This window comes from Carassius carassius, chromosome 36 (assembly GCF_963082965.1).
Source record: "Carassius carassius chromosome 36, fCarCar2.1, whole genome shotgun sequence".
Lineage (NCBI taxonomy): Eukaryota > Metazoa > Chordata > Actinopteri > Cypriniformes > Cyprinidae > Carassius > Carassius carassius.
In genome coordinates this window covers 13,244,730-13,267,957 of record NC_081790.1, presented here as the reverse complement: position 1 = coordinate 13,267,957, position 23,228 = coordinate 13,244,730, and the positions used below count along the sequence as shown (strand labels likewise).

Below are 23,228 nucleotides of genomic sequence, written 5' to 3'. Positions count from 1 at the left end.
GAGGCACACCAAAGTGGCGGGGGGGGGTCTCTTTCTTTCTTTTTTTTTTTTCTTCAAGGGCACTACTTAAATGTTCTAATTTAAGGCCTAATCCTGGATTAATCTAAGCTTTGGCAGAGAATCCAGTTGAGTGAGAGCTAAATTAAATGCATCACAAAGCCTCCAGAAATTGGCCCCTATTTACTTCTATTATGACTGCGAGTTCAACTCATGTCAGAGTTGTTTGTGAGCGTTTGTTTTTCTCCTGAGTTATGGGTGTGTCAGTAAGAAAACATGGTAAATCTGTTGCAATTATTATTTATTAATTTATTGCAATAAATTTTTTTGTACAATTCCTGAAATGTATAATTTACAAATTATATAGAATAAACAAATTTAGTTTACTGTATCTTTATAAATGTCATGTAAATATAAAAAAGCAACATAACATCTGATGTGCATTTTTTATTTTATTTTACATTTTGTAGAAGTTAAATTATTTTCGTTTTTTATCATTTAAACGTGCCAAAACTTCCCAACTTTTTAATGCCCCCAATGCTGTTGATTGAGCTTGTAATTCACTTTTTGTACTTCTATTGCCATTTGTCATGTTTTATCACTGCTCACATCCATAAAGTGCTCAGCTTGGTAGCTTAGCCAGTGATTTTTATTATTTTTTTTAAGTTTAATTCACTGTTAGTGGAAACACCCCAGTATTATGGTGTTGATTGTTAATCACGCTAATATTTAGGCAATGCTTTTACACTCATAGGTGTGTACTATAGCATATATTATGTTTTCAGCATATATTTTCAATTAAACTTAGTCCTGTACTGAAGGTTTCACTTCTCCATGTGCGTCTATAGCACGCGTCTGCAGAGTCCCAATGTTAAAGTCTGCACAATCAGGAAGCATAAGTAATGCTAGCAAAGCATGTGGCTTCCTCTGCTTTTCGCAGCTCTCCTTGTTGCCAAATTAAAACTGCGCACATTCCTCTTTTTAGGTTTCCATACTTGACACACTTGTGTTGTGGTAGATATCTGTGCTGTTTATTTGTCTTCACATTCAAACAAGGAAGCTCAGTTTTCTGTGGTGAATATCACTTTATCTTCATCACATCTGTACATGCAGTACATAACTTTTTTTCCCTTTTTTCTTTTTAAAAAGATGCACTGCTTAGAGAAGATCTCAAGGAAACCGTTTCCACAGTAATTATGTTTTGTTTATACGTAAACATTAAACTTACTTTCATTTCATCCATAAATGGAAGTATTAGCTATCACTACACCATTGTTCCCTTACTAAAGCTCCTCCCATTACATTGCATGCTGCACAAAGCACATCCTCTGCCTCAACACACATTATGCCTCAAAATCTTATAGACTTGGATTGTGTTTTTGCTCTATTTTGGCAACAGTGTTTATTAATCAAATTTACTGTTAGTCACCAAGCAATAACAACATCTTTTGATATTTTAAAAGCTCAGAGGCTAATACTTTTGTCTTGTAAAATCTTTTTATTTTAAAACAATCGTTGATATGAGAAACTATCGGTATCATGTGGATGTTAACAGACCAAATTCAAACACTCCAGCTGTATTTACAGGTATATTCATGCATTTACTTAAAGTTTTTGTTTTCATTTAACCTCTTCATCCCAACAGTGCCAGTGGTTTTTGAGACTGATCTGTTGGTCTATTTGTAAGAAATGTGTTTCTAACCTCTGGTGCTACAATAAAGCTCTTTTGTTTCTGTGACCACACACTTCTGCATCATGCTGTTAACACAGCCCTGTTTTATGTTTTGTCATTTTAAGTTATCTTGAAGTACCCTTAGACGGTTTCTGAGCTTTTTATTTAATGTTTTTATAGGTGTACTTTTACACTATAAAGTGTCTTAAGCTTTGAAAATAACTAAAACATATATGTATTGGTGGTGGTGGTGCTAGTTGTGTATAGTTTTGTCCATTCCTTGTCATGTGATGTGATGTAAATATGGCTGCACCCATCAGGGGGCGACCTGCTCAATGTAAAATAAAACAGCAGTTTGTAGAAAACATGTATTGAGTCTTCATGAAATTAGCACAGTTTTAATTATATTTGTGAAAGTGCTGTTCTTTGTGAAACGTTTCTGCAAAAAAAAAAAAAAAAAAAGTAATGTTAGTGCACCTTGGTAATAACGGTATTTTCAACACACACAGCACAGATATAAGTTCCTGGGAAAATACGTAAGAAACTGCAGGCCATTTCACTGCAACAGCTTTTTAAGCAGAGTATGACAATATTCTGACCGTGAAAATGTTGTAAGAGTCAGACCTAAATATAACTAACGACCACCCTCTTGACTTGTATGTGTGTGTGTGTGTGTGTGTGTGTGTGTGAGAGAGATAGAGAGAGCGAGAGAGAGCGCGCTCGTGCAAGGAGAGAGCGCGCGCGCGCGCGTGTACTTCAGCAAGTGTCACATCAAAACTGCGACAAGACATCGAGAACACGTTAACAACACTGTAAAATGGAGGTATGATATTATTTTCTGTGCTTGCGCTTCAAAATACTGTTGTTGTTGTTTTTTTCTTTCTTTTTTTTTCTTTTCAAGTTTATTTCATTTAATGCTCTTCACACATTTTCTGCTACAAAGTAAACCAAAACTTGTTGCATTTCAGTCTATGAGATGCCACGAGATGATTCAAGATGGCAAAGCAGCAGCCATAACAGATGTCATAGATATAATTGATTTAGACTATAGTCTGTTTTCGTTTTCTTACTGAATACATTTTCATTATTAATGATATCAGCAATTTTATTGCAAATCTAAAAAATAAAAATACAGAAACATTTCAGTAGGCTATTTTCTTTTTATTGGTTTGTCACCTTGCTTTAGTGTTAGCAGCACTAAAGCTGCATGAACTTCACACTTTTTTTGAAAAACTGATTACAATTTGAAAATTTTTTAGGTTAAAATTAGGTTTTGAATTAGACTTTTGTACTCCACTGTATGCATAATATGTTTGTGTTTCACGTTTTATAGTTTTTAATTTAAGACACGTTTGGTTTAAATTATTGTTAGTGCAGGTTTGAATCATTTTAATGCATATATATATATATATATATATATATATATATATATATATATATATATATTACTACAGATAGATTAATTATTCTTTAAAATATGTGCTGTCAAGGTTAAGAGATAACGGTTTACATTCCACATAACACTCTCAGCATGTGTTTGAGTCATATGTGAGTTTGGAGTCAGTGGGTGAAAGATGAATAAAGTAAAGCTGTGGCGATGTCATTCAGATCGGCAAAGCCACCTGCAAACCTCCATTTACATAACCTTGTTTGTAGAGGCGGCTATCATTACCAGCAGTTTTATTGTTGTGTTTGTGCCAGTAACACTTACAATTGTGTTTGACCAGAGAACCCTGTTGACTTGACACTGCCTCACTTACATGTCTCTCGAGTTAGAAAGAAAGTATGACTGGAATGGCAGCGAGCTAACTGACACAGAAAGTGGTGTAACCTTATATGACAGATTAAAATGGCGGGTTTGGATGGTGGACCCCTGTGCTTATGTTTGCAGATTAGAGTTTTTTTTTTTGACAATTGATTTCAGCATAGGTTGTGATTAATTAAGTGGCTGAATACTCAAACCACCTTTTCAATCTCTGAACATTTTTAAGTGATCATAGAAAAACAACTGGCTTAAACATAGACTGCTTTTTTAAAGAGCTTTGACAACTTGTGGCTTGTGGGCAAATTTACAAATTTTCCAATAGGTTAGATGTTTTTATACTGTGACTTACATAGGCTCTATATAATATATCCCACTGAAGCTGCCATAAATAATTCAGGGACTTTCCAAATTTGTTATTTTAATAAAATCTCTAAATAGCAATGGTTTTTTTTTTTCGAGTTGAACATACCAAAATAAATGCCTACAAACCCAACAGATAATTTTGTCTAAAATGTATTATTTAAAATAAAATGAATATATACAATTAATGGGTTAAAGTCCCTTATCAACATTAATAGTGTGCTGTATTTGGTGCTTTATCATGTTAGATGTTTTTTAAAATTACTGATCATGCATACTGAGAGAACAGTATGGCGTTGCACAATAATATAGCATAATAATTCAAGCTAAATTTAATGTGCTGCTGCTTGGAAAGTGAGTGTATAACATACAAAACTGACTGCAGTGTGCATGCGTTCTGTTGTCTGTTTCGGAAAATTACGTTGTGGTTTGTTTGCTCAGATAATATATGCAATGTACAGTATATATTATACACATTATAATGTATATTAATATTAATATAATATAGCTCAAATCTCACGATCAAGATACGAACTCATTTTATTATGATCGTCAACTTTTGCATACTTTAAGCCATAGGAACCATTCTCTGTGAAATATATTGTGAACTGAATCACATTTAAGGATGTGTCTTTTAAAAATCTTGGCTGCAAGAGGAGTTGTGAAGACTGGATTGACTTCATTGTAAGCTTTTCCGTTTCACAGCTTCGTGTTGGGTCATACTGACTCTCAGATCACTGTACCGCATGGACGTCGGGATATTTAAGTTGATTATCTCCTGAATGTCAGCTATGTGAGCATGCGGGTCAGTGTCAGTCCCACCTCAGCAGCTGTTAGGGCAACGGCCTTCTTTTGTCAGAGCGGTACGTAACCACAGAGTGTGTTCATAGATGAGACAGAGCGATTTGAAGAAGGGAAATGTTGGTGCAATATGACATTAACCAACTACAACAAGCTTCCTCCCCAAAAGACTTGTATATTTGGTTTGTTTTTCATAATGGAGAGTGTGCTGTGCATTTAAGATAGCGATCATCCATTACCTCATGAAGAATTTTGTGCTGGGAGACTGTGAGAGCATATGGGTGTGAACTTGTCCCAGCTACCCTTCAAAATTCAGGGTCATAACTTCATTTGGAGTATTTGCAAGTGATGTAAATGTTTAGTGCAGGACACAGTGTCTTTTCCATGTCATGATTTTGAAGAGTTGCTTGGTTCATAGTCATTACAATCAATGAGACCTCGTCAGATAATGTCAAGTGGATGCAGGTTGTCCTGTCACAGGAAGTGGATGTCTGTTTTGTAGACTGATTCAAGACCTGGACCCTGATGGGATCTGGGTGAGAGGTGGAGTCCGTCATCATAACTCATTGACTCACACCAGAGTGTTTTGCGAAGCCTTCCAGCACGCCATCCGCTCCAAGTATTCTGAGCCAGTATATGAAGTCATAGTACTGGGGCACTTTTGGATAGAGATCACTCTACATGAATGTGATTGTCCTTGAACTCTGCTGCCTTTATTAAAAAAATGGTGACTTTAGGCCATAAACATACTCTATACAAGTGCAAAAATGTGTGATTTTGTTGTACATAATAAAAAATAATAAAAATGTTGTATGGTTATATTAGCATTTATAACAAAAAAAAACAGGTCATGTGAAAGGCTCTATTGAAAAGCTTAGGGTCAGTAAGATTTGTAATGTTTTTGAAAAAAAAACATCTCTTAAGTTTCATTTATTTGATACAGTGAATGTTCATGCTGAATATGTGTTTTATAAGTACTAATAAACAGCCAATATGTTAATAATAGGCATGCTAATAATAAACTAGTTAATAGTGAGAACTCTCTATACTTAAGTGTTACCATATTTTGTTACAATGCAAAAGTCCACTTGATCAGTTGAAAGTGTTGCTTGAAATTTTCTTTCGTTTTGTTTTTGTTTTTTATTTAAGAGAGACTGCCTCCCTTGTTGCCACTGACAAAATTCCCCTGGTAACAATGTGGCTGAAGCGGTTGTAGAGGAAACACAGACCAATCCCCGAGAGCCTAACATAGATGTTTTTTCACACGGAACTGCTCCCACACTCATGATGGCCTTATGCTTCATGAGCTGATTCTTGCTCCAGCTCTGCAGTACAGTTTAAAAGCGTGTATGTCATCATGATCATGCCTCTGTTTTGGAGATGAAGAAAGGGTCATGTTGAACTGATTATGTTTGTTGCATTGTTTACTCACTCTGTGTCATATGAATGCTGCCAACTCTTGTAAAGATTAAGTAAGCATTGGAAGGAATATGTCTTTTGTTGCTAACAGTGTTTATTGAGGTAGTAAAATTGTTGAAGAAACTATTAGTGGCGATTGCAGCAGTGATGTCATCTTCAGGGGTCATCTCTGCAGGTGTGAGTTTGTGTGTGTGTGTGTGTGTGTGTTAAATGTGTGCAAAGGCACAGCTGTGGGGCACACACACCCTTAGCCACCCATACTCACACACATATGCTGTAAATCTTACCACCCACTGGGTCTCATGGGAAGAGCTGCCCACACCCTGCCTAAAATAAGTAGTAATGAGCTCAATGCCCTGTACTTAACATGTGAGATATACACTGCATCTGCATTAAACCTTCCAAAAGTAAAGACCGTACCATTTGTCATTTATGTCCATGTAAAGACATAGTTTACCCAAAAATGAAAAGGTGCTGCTTATTTACTCACCCTCAGACCATCCAAGACTTTATTCAGTAGAACAGAAAAGCTGTAAAGATTTTTTGTGGAAACGGTGGTCCTTGGTGATTTATCATATGCTAGTCAAGAGGCGCCTTCATTTTATGAGTTAAAAAAGCAGATACAAAAACCAACAATTAATCTGCGACTCATGACATATTGAGGTCTTATGAAGTGAAACGATTAGTCTGTGTAAAGAAGTGAATGTTATCCTAGTGCTTTTTTCTCAGACCATCCTTTAAAAATATTGTTGTTTGCCGTAACCCGACCGACCCTGTCAATTTAGGACTGACTTAATTTTTTTATTTTTTTTTTGCTTTTAGTCCGACCAATTTGCCAGTTGTAAATTTGTGTTAAGACCGACCAATTTTTTTTTTCTCTTCAAACAACTAATACAAAAGCAATAAAATAATATTAATGATATTTTAGTTAGTATTGTAAATATATAAATTGCCTAGGCCTAGATACAAACGAAGGCTACTTTCTTTCTTTAAAAAAAAAAAACCTGTGACGTCATCTATGTTTACACGGATGTCACACTGTGGCCTGTGCGTTCGCTTCGTCTCATACTCTCACTCACTGTCAGAGTCAACGGTTCGCGCTTGGTAATGATGGCAGTCACTGTTCAAAGACATACGGGTTCGGGCACCATAATACATCTAAAAAATTCATTCAAAACCGCTCTACACCACTTTAACTTGGCACGAAGTTCTGGAAAAACTGCCCAGATCTTTTCCCATCCCTTCTCCCGTCTACTCTAAAACCGTGTCCGTGTCGACTGTCACTTTATGTTCGAAAATCTATTGCACGAATCGATTGGACCAACCAACACAAGTTTCAAAAACGAAAATAGGAAATTGATTTTTATGACTTTCTCTCTGAGTGCGTTCAGGGTTTTTTATTATTATTTTTTTTGCAGCGCGTTGTTTTTTTTTTTTTTTTTTTTTTTTTTTTTTTTTTTTTTTACATGCGTTACAGCAACTTGCACGCATAAAAGCAAATATTACATCTGCACAATGTTTCTCTTTTTACAACAGAAATGTGAATTCTGCCGGTATTCAAACAGTCTCATGCATACAGATACAGATTCGGGCTAGAATCGCCTACGAAAGCAATTTTTTAGTCGTTGTTGATATTTCTAATCGTAAACACAGCCATGTTGAAGTCTGCAGTAAATGTTTTGCATTTTGGCAGTCCACTCTGCTTATTGTTTTTCGAGAATGTTGCACTCCTGTTTGTCATTGTGCACGTAACTTCACGCCAATAAATCATCAGAAATATTGGTCTTTACCAATATATTGAATATTTATTTGCTGTATAAAACGTATTTAGACATGCAAAATCGATTTTACAATCGATTCAATGAACACTTGTCTCTCAAATCAAACAGGATTTTTTTTTTCACAAAAGTGACAACCCAAATAAGCAAAGTAAACGGTCTCTCATTTGTAGGTTGCATTGACACCTAGCGGTGGATGCAAGTAAAACAGTATAACAGTACCTAATTTTTTTTCGTCTCACCTGAAATTCATGCGATAAACATGTTTTTGACAAAGATTTTAATTTGTTTGTGGTCTATATAGCCTGCATCAAATTGAGGTTTGCAAGGATGCGCCCGAAGGCACGGGTTGAAGACCCAGTCAGTGATGTCACGATATGCTAATTTGTTTAAATTCATAACTACGTAATCACCATCACCAAAATTTACTCAATTATAATGACATGCACAAATTAAAATTTAATTTGTGCATGTCATTATAATTTTTTACATTTTTATTGTGCATGTTATAAATCACCAAGAATGACAGTTACAGCTAAAATCTTTACTGTTTTATTAAAGAAAGATTGTCACCTACATCTTAAATGACCTGAGGGCGAGTAAATTAACAGCAGAAAAATTATTTCTCTGTAAAATATTCCTGCAGAGATACATGTAAGCAGAGCCAGATTATGTTGCATGATATCTACTGTAAAACCAAAAATGTGATTATAGAGGGGAACTGGATGAAGGAAATCAATGTTTTCTTAGTTGCTGTTGTTAAAAATGGAAAGCATGCTCTTATGTTGCGTGTCAGGCATGGGAGCTCCGCTCTGGGAGCGGGTCGGTCTCTGGGGCAGGTCCTCGTCATCTTCGCATGTTGTTTTTGGCGGTTAGCATAAATTTCTCTATTTGTCAGTGACACTAAGAATTTCTGTGAACTTTTCTTGGGGTCAGATGTCTAACTGCCTGATATGAGCTAAACTGCTTGAATATATTCCTGTTACGAGTTACTGCTATTTAGAAACACGGAATATAACATTTTGAGGGTTGCATTGATATATCAGTGAATTGTAAACATGCCTAGATTTAAAATGGTAACAGGCTATTTGACAGAACAAGCTTTCTTTCTGTCCATCTTGGGCACTACCGGTAAATAGGGCAAATGATGTCATGATGGAATGCTCTTATCATACAGAGGACTGCATCTAGTGGAGCTGGAACACATGGGCAGCAGACAGAAAGAGGCTGGGCAAAAGAGATTTTTTTTTTTCTTTCTTTTTTTTTTTTAAATGGAGGCCTGAATGCATCAAGTTACCAGGTGTTTACCAGGTCTTATTTGGCTTTTTTAATAAGCAGCTGGCTGTCATGTGCCTACATTTTTTTAAATTGCTACCAGGCTTTCAGGTTCAGGTTCAAGTCTTAACCTAATACATTTACATATTAAAAAGGTTTAAAAGTATATTAAAGCATTAATTTAATTAATCGGTCGAGTGAATGATTAAATTACTCACTTCTAAAGTCAGTCACTTGTTGCAACCTAGTAACTGATCTAATGGTTGTGTGTATATAATAATAAAATCTATTATAAATAAAACAATATTTAATAAAAAGATAATTCAATTATCAATTTGACAGCCATCATGCATTTTCAATTAATTGAGAAGAGCAGCATTTTGGGATGATGACCATTCTTCTGTTTTAAATAAACATAACACTTAACCAGTAAGACCTTCGTTTATCTTTGGAACACAAATTAAGATAGTTTTGATCAAATCTGAGAGCTCCATAGACTGCAATGCAACTGTGATGTTCCCAGGTCCAGAAACGTATCAAGGACATTGGTGAAATAGTCCATGTGACATCAGCACTTCAACCGGAATTTTATGAAGCTACGAGAATACTTTTTAAGCGCAAAGAAAACAATCATAACATCATTTATTCAACCATTCTTCTTCCCAAGTTATCCACTTCCACCATTTTGGAGAGTACCCCAGAACGTAATCAACGTAATCAGTGATAGTTTACATTTAATATACAGCATGCACATGCTGAACGTAAACAATGAACCAAAAATATTATCAAAAATATACTTAATTTGTGTTCCGAAGATGAACAAAGGTCTTATGGGCTTGGAACGACATGAGGGTGAGTAATTAGTGACAGAATTTTCATTTTTGGTGAACTAACTCTTTAAAGCCTTTATTTATAATGCATTTTAAAATTAGTATTGCACATTTTAATGCATTGCACAATCCCGTTAATAATTAATACATTATAATCAGTGTTGGGGAGTAACTAGTTACATGTAACGGCGTTACGTAATTTAATTACAAAATTATTGTAACTGTAATTAGTTACAGTTACTACGAAAAAATTAGTAATTAAATTACAGTTACTTATGAAATTTTTAACGATTACAAAGGGGATTACATTTGAATATTTACACGCATCCACATACAGATTTAACTGATTTTTCCCCAAATTGCACTGACTATTCTGAGCCTTACGCCCTAATAATTTCCAAGATGCGGAAACACAGTCTGGTTCGTAGAATCCAATCATAAAAACGGAATGCCTAACGCGGACGGAATATGCCTCATTTTGGATGACTAAATCAAAAGTAGGTCAGTACACTTGAATCAAAACATGACATGGACTAGTATCTGTGAATATTAAGCCCCAAAAATGCAATATATGACTTGCACGTTCTGCCTGTCTGTGGAAATCAGGCGCGGACTGGACACCGGGAGAACCGGGACAATTCCCGGTGACCTGGCAGCCGATTTTGCCCCACTATTTAATATCATTATTGTATAATTGCCTGCCGAATGTACTAAAGCGATCATTTGCGAATCCGCCATTTGATAATTAAATCTCTAATAAATCATGAATTGTTAGTCATGACTCGCGCGCTCTCCGCACCTCCGCCAAACGGTTTGGATCAGACTCCGAGTAATCAATGCGAGAGAGAGAGAGAGAAAGAGAAAGAGAAAGAGAAAGAGAAAGAGAAAGAGAAAGAAAGAAAGAATAGAGTGGACAGCTGGAGCAGAGAAGCAGAACTACTGTTCAGGGTTTCAGGTCGGTTTCATCTGTAAAGATGCTTTTTTGTCTTTGTTTTTTTTATTTACTTAATCAAGCAGCAGCACGTTGCTCATCAGTCATTACTCAAAATACTATATAAAGGACATCATTATTATCTGTTGTAATGATACAGTAGTAATTTAGCTGAAAAAAATTCAGATTTTTTTATAGGTTTAGGGGGAGCTACGACAGACAACAACACAACCCTTACGAAAATTAACGTTTTAATATTTAACTATAAATCCAGAGAAAATGGTTACTATTGTTTAACTGTGATAACCAAAAATGTAAAATTATTTTACAAATGTATTTATTTAAAAATAAATACAAATCCATTTGCAAAAAAAAAAAAAAAAAAAAATTACTCAAGGTTATTTTACTTTTATATAGGCTAATAAAAGCATGGTTAATTTTTGTAAGGGAAAAATATGGATTATATGTAGGATTTTTCTATAAAGATATTTTGTACTATTGTAGAGAGTATTGTATTGTAAAGTATAGTTTTGTTCAATCTTGAGTATTAAAGTCATGAGAGAGATGGATAACAGGGCAAAATAAAGAAACTGAAGAGAAAAATGGAAGTGAAGGTGCAGTTCAGAAGAGAACTTTTAATTATTTTGCATGTCCCCAAATTAAAGATTTAAAATAGATAAAAAATAGTTTTGTCCATGAATTTGTTTGTATGAGTTTGAATTTTCCAGTCTGATTTTTTTCGCCCCTCCTGTAAATTAATGGCAAAGACATGGTTTCATTTACTACACATAGGCCTACTGAAGCTCGCAGCGTTTTCAACCTCTGCCGCCTCAATATAGGAGTACACGAGCACATAAACATAATTTCTAGAACTGCTCTGTGTCACTTCATGTGCATTTTACTTATTTTGAGAAAACTATCATCATATACAAAGAGACAGCAGTTTAAAAGAAACACCAATGTTTAGGATTTTATTACACAGAATACGTCACATGCTTATTAGATAACTGTATTTCAGTTGATGTATATGCTTTTATTTATTATTCTTTAATTTTCACAAATTTACAAAAGTAATCAAAAAGTACTCAAAAGTAATTAGTTACATTACTTTAATAAAGTAATTGAAAAAGTTACACTACTATTACATTTTAAACAGGGTAACTTGTAATCTGTAACCTATTACATTTCCAAAGTAACCTTCCCAACACTGATTATAATATAACCACAGTTATACTTTACTAGAAGATTAAAAAGTCAAAGCTAAACTAAACTCCTCTAATATAAGGTGTTGCTTTGCCCTTCGCAATATTGTGTGTGTTTTCATACATGTTTAAGAAAATTTGTTATATGTATTTATAAATGTGGCAGGTGATTTTACAGTTAATAAATAGATTTTAGAGTGCTTTGCCATGGATTGTTATGCCTTAGATTAATATTACAAAAAATATCAGTTCTTATTCATACACTAACATTTTTGTATTTCAGAAGCATTCTGTTGTAAAAAAGCGCTCTGTGGCTGAACTAGCTGGAAAATTCAGTTGTCCAGTATCCCATATGACAGACGCTGAAGTGGTGAGCTTTCATAGTATCCGAATATACAATCCATTCATAATTAATACATTATAATATAACCACAGTTAACGCATTATAACAATATATATTTCAATATCAAATATATTTCATTATGCATTTAAAATTTGATTATTTTTTTTTTTTTACAAGAAATCATATATTACAACAAACATTATGAATAATTATAATACATTTGACCCTTTAATGACCCATTATAATGCCTTATACCAAAAGGCTTTAAGTAAAATGTTACAAAAAAAACTGTACCTGCAGACTGGGAAACTTTATTAGAAAAGTTTTATTCATAATTAACTTTGTTCAGTCGTGGTTTGGCTTGCTCAAGCACCCTTCCTGTTTTTGACTCTTCATGTATTCTTCAGTCTTATCTTAAGTTGCCTCATCATTGTATAACCAACATCCTGTAAGGTATAGACTGCATGCAGCTTAGTGTTAGTGGGTTCCCACGAAGCTCTGAGACTGAACGTCTTGAAAACAAACAGTCGTGTAAGTTCATAGACATTGCCTCAGCTCTAAAACATCACTTTTGACAAGGCAGCACTGGTTTCCCTTCACTGATAGTGAGAGTGCTAAGGGTCATAGATGGAAGAGCCTGAGACGGGAATGATAACAGCGGGCTGAAGTCATATTCCACTGAGCCTGTGTGTCCCCCTGAGGATGCTTGCATGGCTCAAAAAACACGTTCTCATAGATTTCCTTTGAAATACACTCTTGCTCAAATGAGCATTTACGACTGTGGTTTCCTGTGCTGAAAAACGAGACATTTTCTCTGCATAACAGAACCTAATGGCTTTTAATTAGAAAATCTTTACTAGAAGATTAAAAAGTCAAAGCTAAACTAAACTCCTCTAATATAAGGTGTTGCTTTGCCCTTTGCAATATTGTGTGTGTTTTCATACATGTTTAAGAAAATTTGTTATATGTATTTATAAATGTGGCAGGTGATTTTACAGTTAATAAATAGATTTTAGAGTGCTTTGCCATGGATTGTTATGCCTTAGATTAATATTACAAAAAATATTAGTTATTTTTCATACACTAACATTTTTGTATTTCAGGAGCATTCTGTTGTAAAAAAGCGCTCTGTGGCTGAACTAGCTGGAAAATTCAGTTGTCCAGTATCCCATATGACAGACGCTGAAGTGGTGAGCTTTCATAGTATCCGAATATGATCACATCCTCTCTGCTTTCGTACTTGAACTTCCTAATATTTCCCATCTCCTTTTTTCAAGACTTTAACAAAGTCGTCTCATCTTTTAAACATTATTTTCCTGCTTTTGCTTAAAGTTTACCATTTTGATTTGAATCTTCAGTTTTTCTGCTCTTTATTGATTTCTTTTGAAAAAACAGTTAGCCCCAAGCTTACATAAGTTTAGGATTACTGTTAAGACTGATTATGCAAATTCTCATGAACTGCTTGACAAAGTGTCACTCTATCGCTTAGGAAACAGACACCGAAGGAAGGCGTCCTCAAGCACAGATATTAATAAGGGGGGATGTTATGCAATGCAGAGATACTATGCTGCATGCTATGCAGGTGACAGATGGGTTATGTTTTTTTTATTTGTTTTTTTTACAACTACTTTCCTGCCTTTTCCCCTTTGCAAGCCCTTTCGCTTACTTTAGTATTTCTTAAACATTCCTCACTGCAAACTCTCAAGTATAAGTTATAAGTCTGTTTCAGTTTGTGTGTGGCTATATCTTAATGTTTGATCTAGTCATGTGTAATTTTGAAAGCTGATTTTTTTTTTTTTTTTTTTTTTTTTTTGGATTTTTAAATAGTTTTATTCTTTTCTTATGTTTATTTATTTGATTTTATTTTAAATATTTTGATTAATTATTTGTAATTAATATTACGTTTATTTGTTTGTATTTTTTTTTTGTATTATATTTTAATTGTTTTAATTTAAATGTGATTATTTATGTGAAAGTTTTGTGGTCTCTGTTATTGTATAATATTTCTACAATATATATTTTTTCAATATTATGTATTGTTTTATTACTATTACGACTTTGTTTTTTATTAATTTCTATTAATTTATTTTTTCCTATATATTTTTTTATTATTATTATTGTCAATAATATTATTTTATTAATTTGGTTTTTAATTATTTAATTTTTTTGTCTATTATTATTATTATAGATGTTTTTTTATTCTTACTTAAATTTTAGAAATATTCATCGTTTTCTTTTTTGATCATTAGAATTCTGAGGAAGTAATGTGGTAGTAAGGTATGTACGTGTTTAGGCATGTGGATCTTAGCTGCTCTTTTGTTTCAGAACAAGCCTGTGAGGAGGAGACCGCCACGCTCTCTGCCGCTGCCTGCTGGTAATGACGCAAGTCAAGGCCAGGATGAGGTGAGAAGATCCGGGAATTGACCTCAAAAAACCCTACATTGTCAGTAATAAAACTAGCTTTCATTACAGTGTAGTAAGAACATTATCCTCAGTAGATGAATGCATGTACATTCAAATATGCAATGCGTTGTAGCAATGATGCAGATTTTCAAGCTGTTTCTCTATATAAAACATTAGTATTGTTAAAAGTTTTTTATATTTACATAACTGATTTATTGTTTATCTGTTCAGAAAGGAACTGAAACAGTATCAACCAGGAAGAATAGAAACTCTGCCCTCATTGAGAAACTGCAGGTTGGTTGTTCGCAGCAATGTTTCCCTCTAGTGAGCAGAGGTCAGTATTGCTTTAGATATTGAAAGTGATTTTCCATCCCATTTCACACAGGCCAGCCTTACGCTTTCTCCCACGGGTCCTGGGGTGATGAAGTTACCGGTGCAGGCCTTCTCCCCCGGTTCTCCCAGCAGCCCCTCCAGCCCCACTGCAACTGTCACACCTAAAGAAGAGGAAACTCCTGCCAGCTTTGAGAGTACCGCCGAGGGAACTGTTCTCAAAAGCATCAACAAGGTTTAAGGCTTTGTATCATTTCACATGTCAGTGAATTCAAACCAATAAAAACTGTTACAGTGTTTAAATAAAAAAAAAAATGTTTTAATCTGCACAGGGTAGAGCTCGACATTCCATCAAGCGGCGCCCGCCGTCTCGCCGGCACAGGAAGTCCAGTGCAGATGAAGGAGGAGAAGAGGTGGATAAAACACCCACCCTCGATCGAACGACTCCAAACGGGCACGAAGGAGATGTGTTTGAAGGACACAAGACCTCACCAGATGCAGAATCTCTCTCCTCTAAAGAACAGATTGAGCAGGAAACTAAAGCCACAGATTCGGAGAAGCCAGAACCAGAGGAAATAGTGGAGACTGTGACTTCAGAAAAAGAAGACGGAGAAGAGAAAACAAAACCAGAAGACGAAGAAGAGAAAACAAAACTAGACGACAAAGAAGAGAAAACTAAACCAGAAGACAAAGAAGAGAAAACTAAACCAGAAGACAAAGAAGAGCAAACTAAACCAGAAGACGAAGAAGAGAAAAAAACAGAAGACAAAGAAGAGAAAACAGAACCAGAAAACAAAGAAGAGGAAAGTGAAGATGAACCACAGCTGGCTTACAGCACAGAAGAAACACGCGAAGAGCCAGTCACACCACAAACAGAAGCCAACACAACAGATGAGAAAGAAGAGGAACAGAAAGAGGATGAAGTAAACCATTAGAGGCAAGTGAGGGTGAGACATATTCATGTTCACACTAGTTACATGCTCTAACTTATTGTTTCATTTGATCTCATTATTAATATTTTGCAGGATCGTAAAGTCTCTCAATAGAGAAAAAGGTCCGATCTGTCTCAGGCTGAAGAACTCACTTCTTAACCAAAGCAAAGACATCCGGAGAAGATGAATAATGCGGATAACTTGGTTTCAGACTTCAAACATTTGAGTCGTTTGAAAGAGCAAGTGAAAGCTGCAGGTGCAGAGAACAACAGTATTTTCTCTTCTGTACAGTTGTATTCATATTTAGTTAATACCTCTGTTCTGAGCCGCTTGTGTGAATTCACACATTAGTTTGGTTTGAGAAATACTTTTTTATATAGTAAACAGTCTCCACCGAAGGACTTTTTTTTATTCTGTTTTTTGTTTATAGTTGTATTCCTGTCAAAGAAAAATATAAATGGTTGATCTTAAGAAAATAAAAAGGGAGAATGAAAAATAAATCGTTTTCATTGGAAAATATTGTTGTTTTCTCAGTGCAATGTTGGGTGTTAAATGTATGTAAGGATCATTAAGATCCTGGCTGGGCCTGTTCTGGTCTCTAGACAAAATATTAGCTACAAATATGCACACGTTCAGATCAGAACTACCAGAAATATCTTATTTCTCTTATAAAATCTTCTAATCAGGGCACAGGCAGATCTGTTCTCATCTCTGGGATCTGTTCTGAGTTTGACCTCATGGAAGCTCTAGTGAGGCGCAGATTATCATTTAAAGTTCGTTCATTAAGCATTGGTTCTGTTTTAATATTCACACTGAACGACTAGTATATTTAACTATGGCATGACCCTAAATATCACGCTGCTTTTCTATGTTGTGAAAGGAGAGATGAGATTAATTTTGGATTGGAATCAGATATTCAAGGTCAGGGGAGGAAGTATTGCCTAATCTGGCTTTTACTGAAATAGACTAATAGCAGACTTTTTGATTTGTCCTGATTGCTAATATTGTCAGGGGAAAGTGTGACTGTGTAAAAATAAACAATATGAAATTGATGAGGATAAGAACCATTGCTATGAGAATTTGAAAATGAGTTTTTACAGAAGTGACTGTTGGGTGGAATTAAAGCTTGTTCACGTTTTGCTTTACTTCTGTTCTGATTGGACAATATATGTTTTACAAATAATTATACTTTTCTTACAGTTGATATTTATAAAGTCTTTTCCAAAGATGAGTAAGATCCTCCTGCTGCTCAGGTTTGAGCATGCATAGCACACGAGCTCATCACGTCACTGTTTTTATATAATTATGTAAGTATGTTGGCTTGTTTGGCACCGTGATCATTAATGTGTTCGTTTGTTTAGTTTTTTGTTTTGTTTTGAGTCGCTGCTGCTAATCCCAGGATAGGAAACTTCTCTTAATTTACTGGTAGACATTTAGAAATGGCTGGAAAGTAATGAGTTGAGAGGTTAGGCTAATGCTCACAGTGAACGTTTGAGCTCATGACTGCAGTCCCTTAATCCCATTTACTGCAGTGGATACAAACCACATTAAGACCCTAACGAAGAGCACAGATCTGCCTCGTCACCACTTCCAAGTGAGAAAAGTCAGTGATCTGATCGGCATGTGGACAAAACGAGGCTGGGAGACCATCAGGTCAGATCACCAGAAGCTGAGCAGAAGAAACTTCTTTCAAAACATTAAAAATAGTAATGTTTCCAAACTTTTGATCTGTATTGTATATATACATGTAGTCTTTAAAATTATTGGTTATATTGATTTTTTTATTTTTTATATTATAAAGATTATATAGAATTTTTGTGTTATCAGCCATGATATGAAAAAAAATCAAACAAGCAAATTACACAAAAAAATATATATATATATACACACAGATAAAGTATACATAATGTATCTACACGTATTTAGTAAAGTTTACTGTTAAAGTATATATATATATACACATACGTACACACACAGGGAGAGAGAGACATTTTATGTATACACAGTATTATGCTGCAATGCCTATATTTACTTGTAATCTTTAAAATGATTGTTTATAGTTTTTTTAATATTTAGACAAAATTGAGTCAAATTTTTATGTGATGTTGTCAGCTATAATATGAAAACAATAATCAGTATCAACCAGAATTTTATCACTCCTATTTAAGCTTTAAACGTATTTTGTAAAAATAAGAGTTAAAGTCTTCATTGAGAGATGGCTGGATCAGTATAACTGTTAGATCTCCCAGGACTGTAAGAAAGCCTAGTGTGAGGTGGCCTCTGATGCACTCTGCACTACAATGACCGCACAAACGGTTCATCTGCAGGCTGAACGCTCTTATACAAGCATTATCTACTCTGTGCCAGTTACTCTTTAACGGTCAGGCCTTGCCATTATCCCATTAGCAGTAGTTATTTTAAGGCGTCACCTCTTTTTATTGGTACCTGGATCTAATAGGTTCAGACAATCAGTATCCTGGAGGCCAGTCTGCACTTCGCCGTCGGAGCTCACAGGCCTGCGACCTCCTGGACCAGCGAGGGTCATGGGGAACACACACACAAGTATGGAAGACATCCTCGCTGAGGACATGCACCACTGGTATAACAAGTTCATGCAGGAGTCTCCATCAGGCCTGATCACACTTTTTGAGCTCAAGTCCATCCTGGGACTGCAGGGGATGAATGAGGATGCCAACAGTTATGTGGACCAAGTGTTCTTCACTTTCGACATGGATGGGGTGAGGATTGATCCTTGAAGTGATTTATCTTGGTTACATTTGACTGTAATATCAATCAGCATTGTGATTTCTGAGGATTGTGATGGATCTAATTCTGCAATCGTGCAAATCATCTTTCGCACCAGAGATCAGATTGGTAAAACAAGTTAAACTCTGGTGGTAAACCATTTATCATTTACACAGGTATTATTTGGAAGAGGCAGTACATGCATATCTGATTTCTGAGTTACTTTGGATAAAACTGCAAAATATGAATATTTATAATGTATAATTTAGTAATGTACCTTACTTTAAATATACCTATTTTTTTATGTTTAAAATCCTTCTGACCCACTCGGCAAAACAAAACAAAAACAAAAAAAAAGTCAGCAAATATATGCTGATAGTAAATAAATATATAGTACAATGTCAAATGTATAATAAAATAAATATACCTTTTATATTAAAAAATATATATTTAGCTACCATTTTGCTCTGTTCAAAGGCCAAAATATACAGTACAGACCAAAAGTTTGGACACACCTTCTCATTCAAAGAGTTTTCTTTATTTTCATGACTATGAAAATTGTAGAGTCACACTGAAGGCATCAAGGGCTATTTGACCAAGAAGGAGAGTGATGGAGTGCTGCGCCAGATGACCTGGCCTCCAGTCACCGGACCTGAACCCAATCGAGATGGTTTAGGGGTGAGCTGGACCGCAGACAGAAGGCAAAAGGGCCAACAAGTGCTAAGCATCTCTCGGGGAACTCCTTCAAGACTGTTGGAAGACCATTTCAGGTGACTACCTCTTGAAGCTCATCAAGAGAATGCCAAGAGTGTGCAAAGCAGTAATCAAAGCAAAAGGTGGCTACTTTGAAGAACCTAGAATATGACATATTTTCAGTTGTTTCACACTTTTTTGTTATGTATATAATTCCATATATAATTCCACATGTGTTAATTCATAGTTTTGATGCCTTCAGTGTGAATCTACAATTTTCATAGTCATGAAAATAAAGAAAACTCTTTGAATGAGAAGGTGTGTCCAAACTTTTGGTCTGTTGTACTACCAAAAGAAAATACATCCAAAACCTCAATTTTGGGTCAGTGCAAAATGTTATTTTTAAAACATAAATTAGACAGTATTAATATATTAAAATTGAAAATATCGGAAAAATAAAAAACATATATGAGGAAATATTAGCAACTAAATGTATTTTTTTTTCTAGCAATATTTTTTGGCCATTTTGTTTTACTGTTATATTTTGCTATATGGGTACTGAGTCAACAGCAGGTTATATGATATATGATGTTTAATAAGAAATATTGTTGTGTAATTCTTCCAAGCTCACTTTATTGGTTGACTGATATGTTGAGTCAAGTACAACACTGAGATCTCATTGTAGACCGTACAGCTTAGAGGAGAAAAGCTTATAATGTTACGAAGCTTACATTGATTGAAAAAAAAACAAGCTAACATAATGATCTTGCCCGGATCTCCTTAGCTGGATTGTTCATATTAAAACAGCCTAACAAAAAATATTGTAATGTGAACCGTCCCCCTCTCTCTCTCGGTTTTCTCCCTTTTCTTTAGGATGGATACATCAATTTTGTGGAATATATCGCTGCTATCAGCTTAATGCTCAAGGGAGAAATCAACCAGAAGCTCAAATGGTACTTTAAACTTTTTGACCAGGATGGCAATGGAAAAATTGACAAGGATGAATTGGAAACAATATTTACTGTAAGTGAATATGCCCTTATCTATTATGTACTCAACCATTTAGTGCTTCATTCATAATTGGAGTCTGATAGCCCCGACCCCTTCACAACGTAGTTAAAGATGAGCCTGTGAGAGTTGAGTGCATCAAGTGTCCAAAATAACACACTAAGTGCATCATCCGGGTATTTAAAGTGCACCTTTTCTTGTTGGAATTTTCAGTGGGAACACTCTACTCACACTATTTATACAACAAAAAAACGTAACAGATTAGTGCATAAGTACATAACATGGGATGCAACTGATGACATATGTTAACCTCTGTTTAGGCTAATCACTGAATTATCTTCATATTTTCTCCCACATCAGGTCTTGGTGAACAAACCAAAAATAGAAAGTCAAAAAACAGAACCTGACTTTAGATCGGGTCAGGTTAACATGGACACTGGATCAGTCTGCTTAACTTGTAGATGATCTGATTTAATCCAGTTAAAGAACTGTCTTTCTTGTGCAAAGGTTTCTGAGACTGACACTTCTTAAAGTGCAAATAGTGTTCAGATGACCTCAGGTGGCTTCTCCACTCCTCCATACAATAATGCTGCAGGTCTAGAGATGGTAAATTGTAATTGAATTTCAATTGTTTCTATTTAAAAAGATTTGAAGTTATGTTTTTTTGTTCTACAACAGGCTATACAAAACATTACAAGAAATCGTGAAATTGTGCCAGAGGAAGTAGTGGCTCTTATATTTGAAAAGATTGATGTTAACGGGGAAGGTGAGAACCAGTTCATTTATGAAAATCCTCATTTTTACACATATATAGATTCTACATCTCTCTTTGCTTACACCTTCAGGGGAACTGACGCTTGAGGAGTTCATTGAAGGAGCCAAAGATCATCCTGACATTATGGATATGCTGAAGAAACTGATGGACCTCACCCCAGTCCTGGTCATTATTATCGAAGGGCGACAGAAACCAATCAATGGGAGTTAGGTGGGTTAAACGTCAACTTAAGGACAGAGAAACCAGAAAATTCCCCACCTGAAAACCAAATGATTTCAGAGTTTGGTATTCCCATTCTTGAGGAACAGATGCAGCTTCCCACCACACCTGTGTGATCTCTTCAACAGAAAAACATGGGGAACTTAGACTTTTGCCCAAGAATTGTGCTGTCTGACCCCAGTGGAGATACCAAGCCTTGCATCTGAGCTGTCCTCAGCTGAACATTGATCTTCTAATGCTATAAGGGTTTCAAGAGACTAAGGAACTGCTGACAAGGCTTAGGAGTGAGCAATGTGGCGCTTTTAAAGGAAAGGCTCAGTGGAGAACACTGAGCGCATGCCTAGTGACTTTCATTAGGTGAGCACATCATCTGTTTATGGCATTACTATATTGCTCTGAGAGTGAACTCTGAGACAGTCCATTGCCGATGTGGCCTGAATTGACCTTAAAACTGTGAAATTAATGTATATAGACTATAGAGCAGTGGTTCTCAACTGTTTTACAATGGACCTCTAATGACAACCCAAATTTACTGTACAAAATGTTGTATATTACAATAAACAATATTTGGCCACAAAAGGCTGACAACTTTGATGATATTAACCATGTGGGAATTGTACTGTTTTACTGTCAGTGACCCATCAGAACAGACATAAGACCCATTTCTCATTTGAGACCCACCAGTTGAGAACCACTGATATAACATCACAAATAAAGCACTTTATCAAGGGAAAGTATCAAACTTACCTGATAAAGTTAGCTGTTCTTGTAGGTGCAAAAGAAATTCATTAAATGCATTTATCATCTTTTTAGCTGATCTAAACTTTGCTGTCAAAACAGTAAAATGAAAAGTCTTAACAATTATTAACTGCATATTCCAAACTTGTATATACTACATTCAAAGGTTTGAGTTCAGTAAGAATTTTATTTGATTTATTACTTTATTTTGGGAGAAAAAAAAATCTTCAGTAAGGACACATTAAACTGATCAAAAGTGACCAAATACAAAATCAAAGTAATCAAAACACTGTGCAAAAAGTATCAGTTTCCACAAAAAAAATTAAGCAACACAGCTGTTACTTTAAATTGTAATAGTATTTCACAATATTACTGTTTTTACTTTATTTTTATCAAATAAATGCAGCCTTGGTGAGCTTTATGCTCAAAAACACATTACAAACTCTCACAGACCCCAAAAATCTGAATTTGTAATGCACATATTTAAAAATATATTTCTGAGGTCTGCATGTGTTTGTTTTACCAGTCTTGAGTCCTCTGGAGAAGCCTTGCACTGGAAAGCACATGCAAATCACAAAAGGATTTTAACAGCATCACTAATAAGCAGATATGTTTGTCTTGACTGAGGCTTGATCTTTAACACTAAATTTAAATTGTGCAATTATATCATACAATTGATAAACACTAGTGAAACATTGTTCAGTTGATGCACACCAGAGATCGGGGCCTTGTTTATAAAATGTGACCCTGGAGCTGAAACCCAGTCAAAAGTAGTGAAGGTATAATTGTAGAATTAGCCAACAATACATTGTATGGGTCAAAATTATAAATTTTTCTTTAATGCCATTAGGATATTAAGTAAAGATCATGTTTCATGAACATATTTTGTAAATTTCCCTAACATAAATATATCAAAACGTAATTTTTGATTAGTGATATGCATTGCTAAGAACTTCATGTGGACAACTTTAAAGGCATGTTTTCAGTATTTAGAAATTTTGCACCCTCAGAG

At 35.1% G+C, this 23,228-nt stretch overlaps 2 protein-coding genes across 5 annotated transcripts; both read left to right on the top strand.

The window, feature by feature from the left end:
• Positions 1-2,344: 2,344 nt before the first annotated feature.
• dub (duboraya) lies at positions 2,345-16,522 on the top strand. 4 transcript variants are annotated; one of them, XM_059526346.1, is made up of 8 exons: positions 2,367-2,492; positions 12,314-12,400; positions 13,477-13,563; positions 14,699-14,776; positions 15,008-15,070; positions 15,162-15,341; positions 15,439-16,043; positions 16,132-16,522. In XM_059526346.1, exons 1-7 carry the CDS (start codon positions 2,487-2,489, stop codon positions 16,039-16,041), a joined length of 1,104 nt encoding a protein of 367 aa, XP_059382329.1. In that variant the 5' UTR covers positions 2,367-2,486; the 3' UTR covers positions 16,042-16,043; positions 16,132-16,522. The 4 variants fall into 4 exon arrangements, with proteins under 4 accessions (XP_059382331.1, XP_059382333.1, XP_059382329.1 ...); XM_059526347.1 differs by having other exon boundaries at positions 15,439-16,053; XM_059526348.1 differs by lacking the exon at positions 12,314-12,400 and having other exon boundaries at positions 2,345-2,492.
• A 1,675-nt stretch (positions 16,523-18,197) lies between these two features.
• guca1d (guanylate cyclase activator 1d) lies at positions 18,198-22,017 on the top strand. Its single transcript, XM_059525583.1, has 4 exons — positions 18,198-18,776; positions 20,350-20,499; positions 21,163-21,250; positions 21,330-22,017. The coding sequence occupies exons 1-4, from the start codon at positions 18,582-18,584 to the stop codon at positions 21,467-21,469; spliced, it is 573 nt and encodes a 190-aa protein (XP_059381566.1). The 5' UTR covers positions 18,198-18,581; the 3' UTR covers positions 21,470-22,017.
• Positions 22,018-23,228: the final 1,211 nt, after the last annotated feature.

What these genes read in the sequence shown, in the direction of transcription:
- dub (XM_059526346.1), top strand. An exon ending in ATATGACAGACGCTGAAGTG is followed by an intron (nt 13,564 to 14,698) that starts GTGAGCTTTCAT and finishes CTTTTGTTTCAG; the next exon opens with AACAAGCCTGTGAGGAGGAG. An exon ending in CCCTCATTGAGAAACTGCAG is followed by an intron (nt 15,071 to 15,161) that starts GTTGGTTGTTCG and finishes CATTTCACACAG; the next exon opens with GCCAGCCTTACGCTTTCTCC.
- guca1d (XM_059525583.1), top strand. Translation starts at nt 18,582, where the DNA reads ATGGGGAACACACACACAAGTATGGAAGACATCCTCGCTGAGGACATG. An exon ending in TCACTTTCGACATGGATGGG is followed by an intron (nt 18,777 to 20,349) that starts GTGAGGATTGAT and finishes CCTTTTCTTTAG; the next exon opens with GATGGATACATCAATTTTGT. An exon ending in AATTGGAAACAATATTTACT is followed by an intron (nt 20,500 to 21,162) that starts GTAAGTGAATAT and finishes GTTCTACAACAG; the next exon opens with GCTATACAAAACATTACAAG.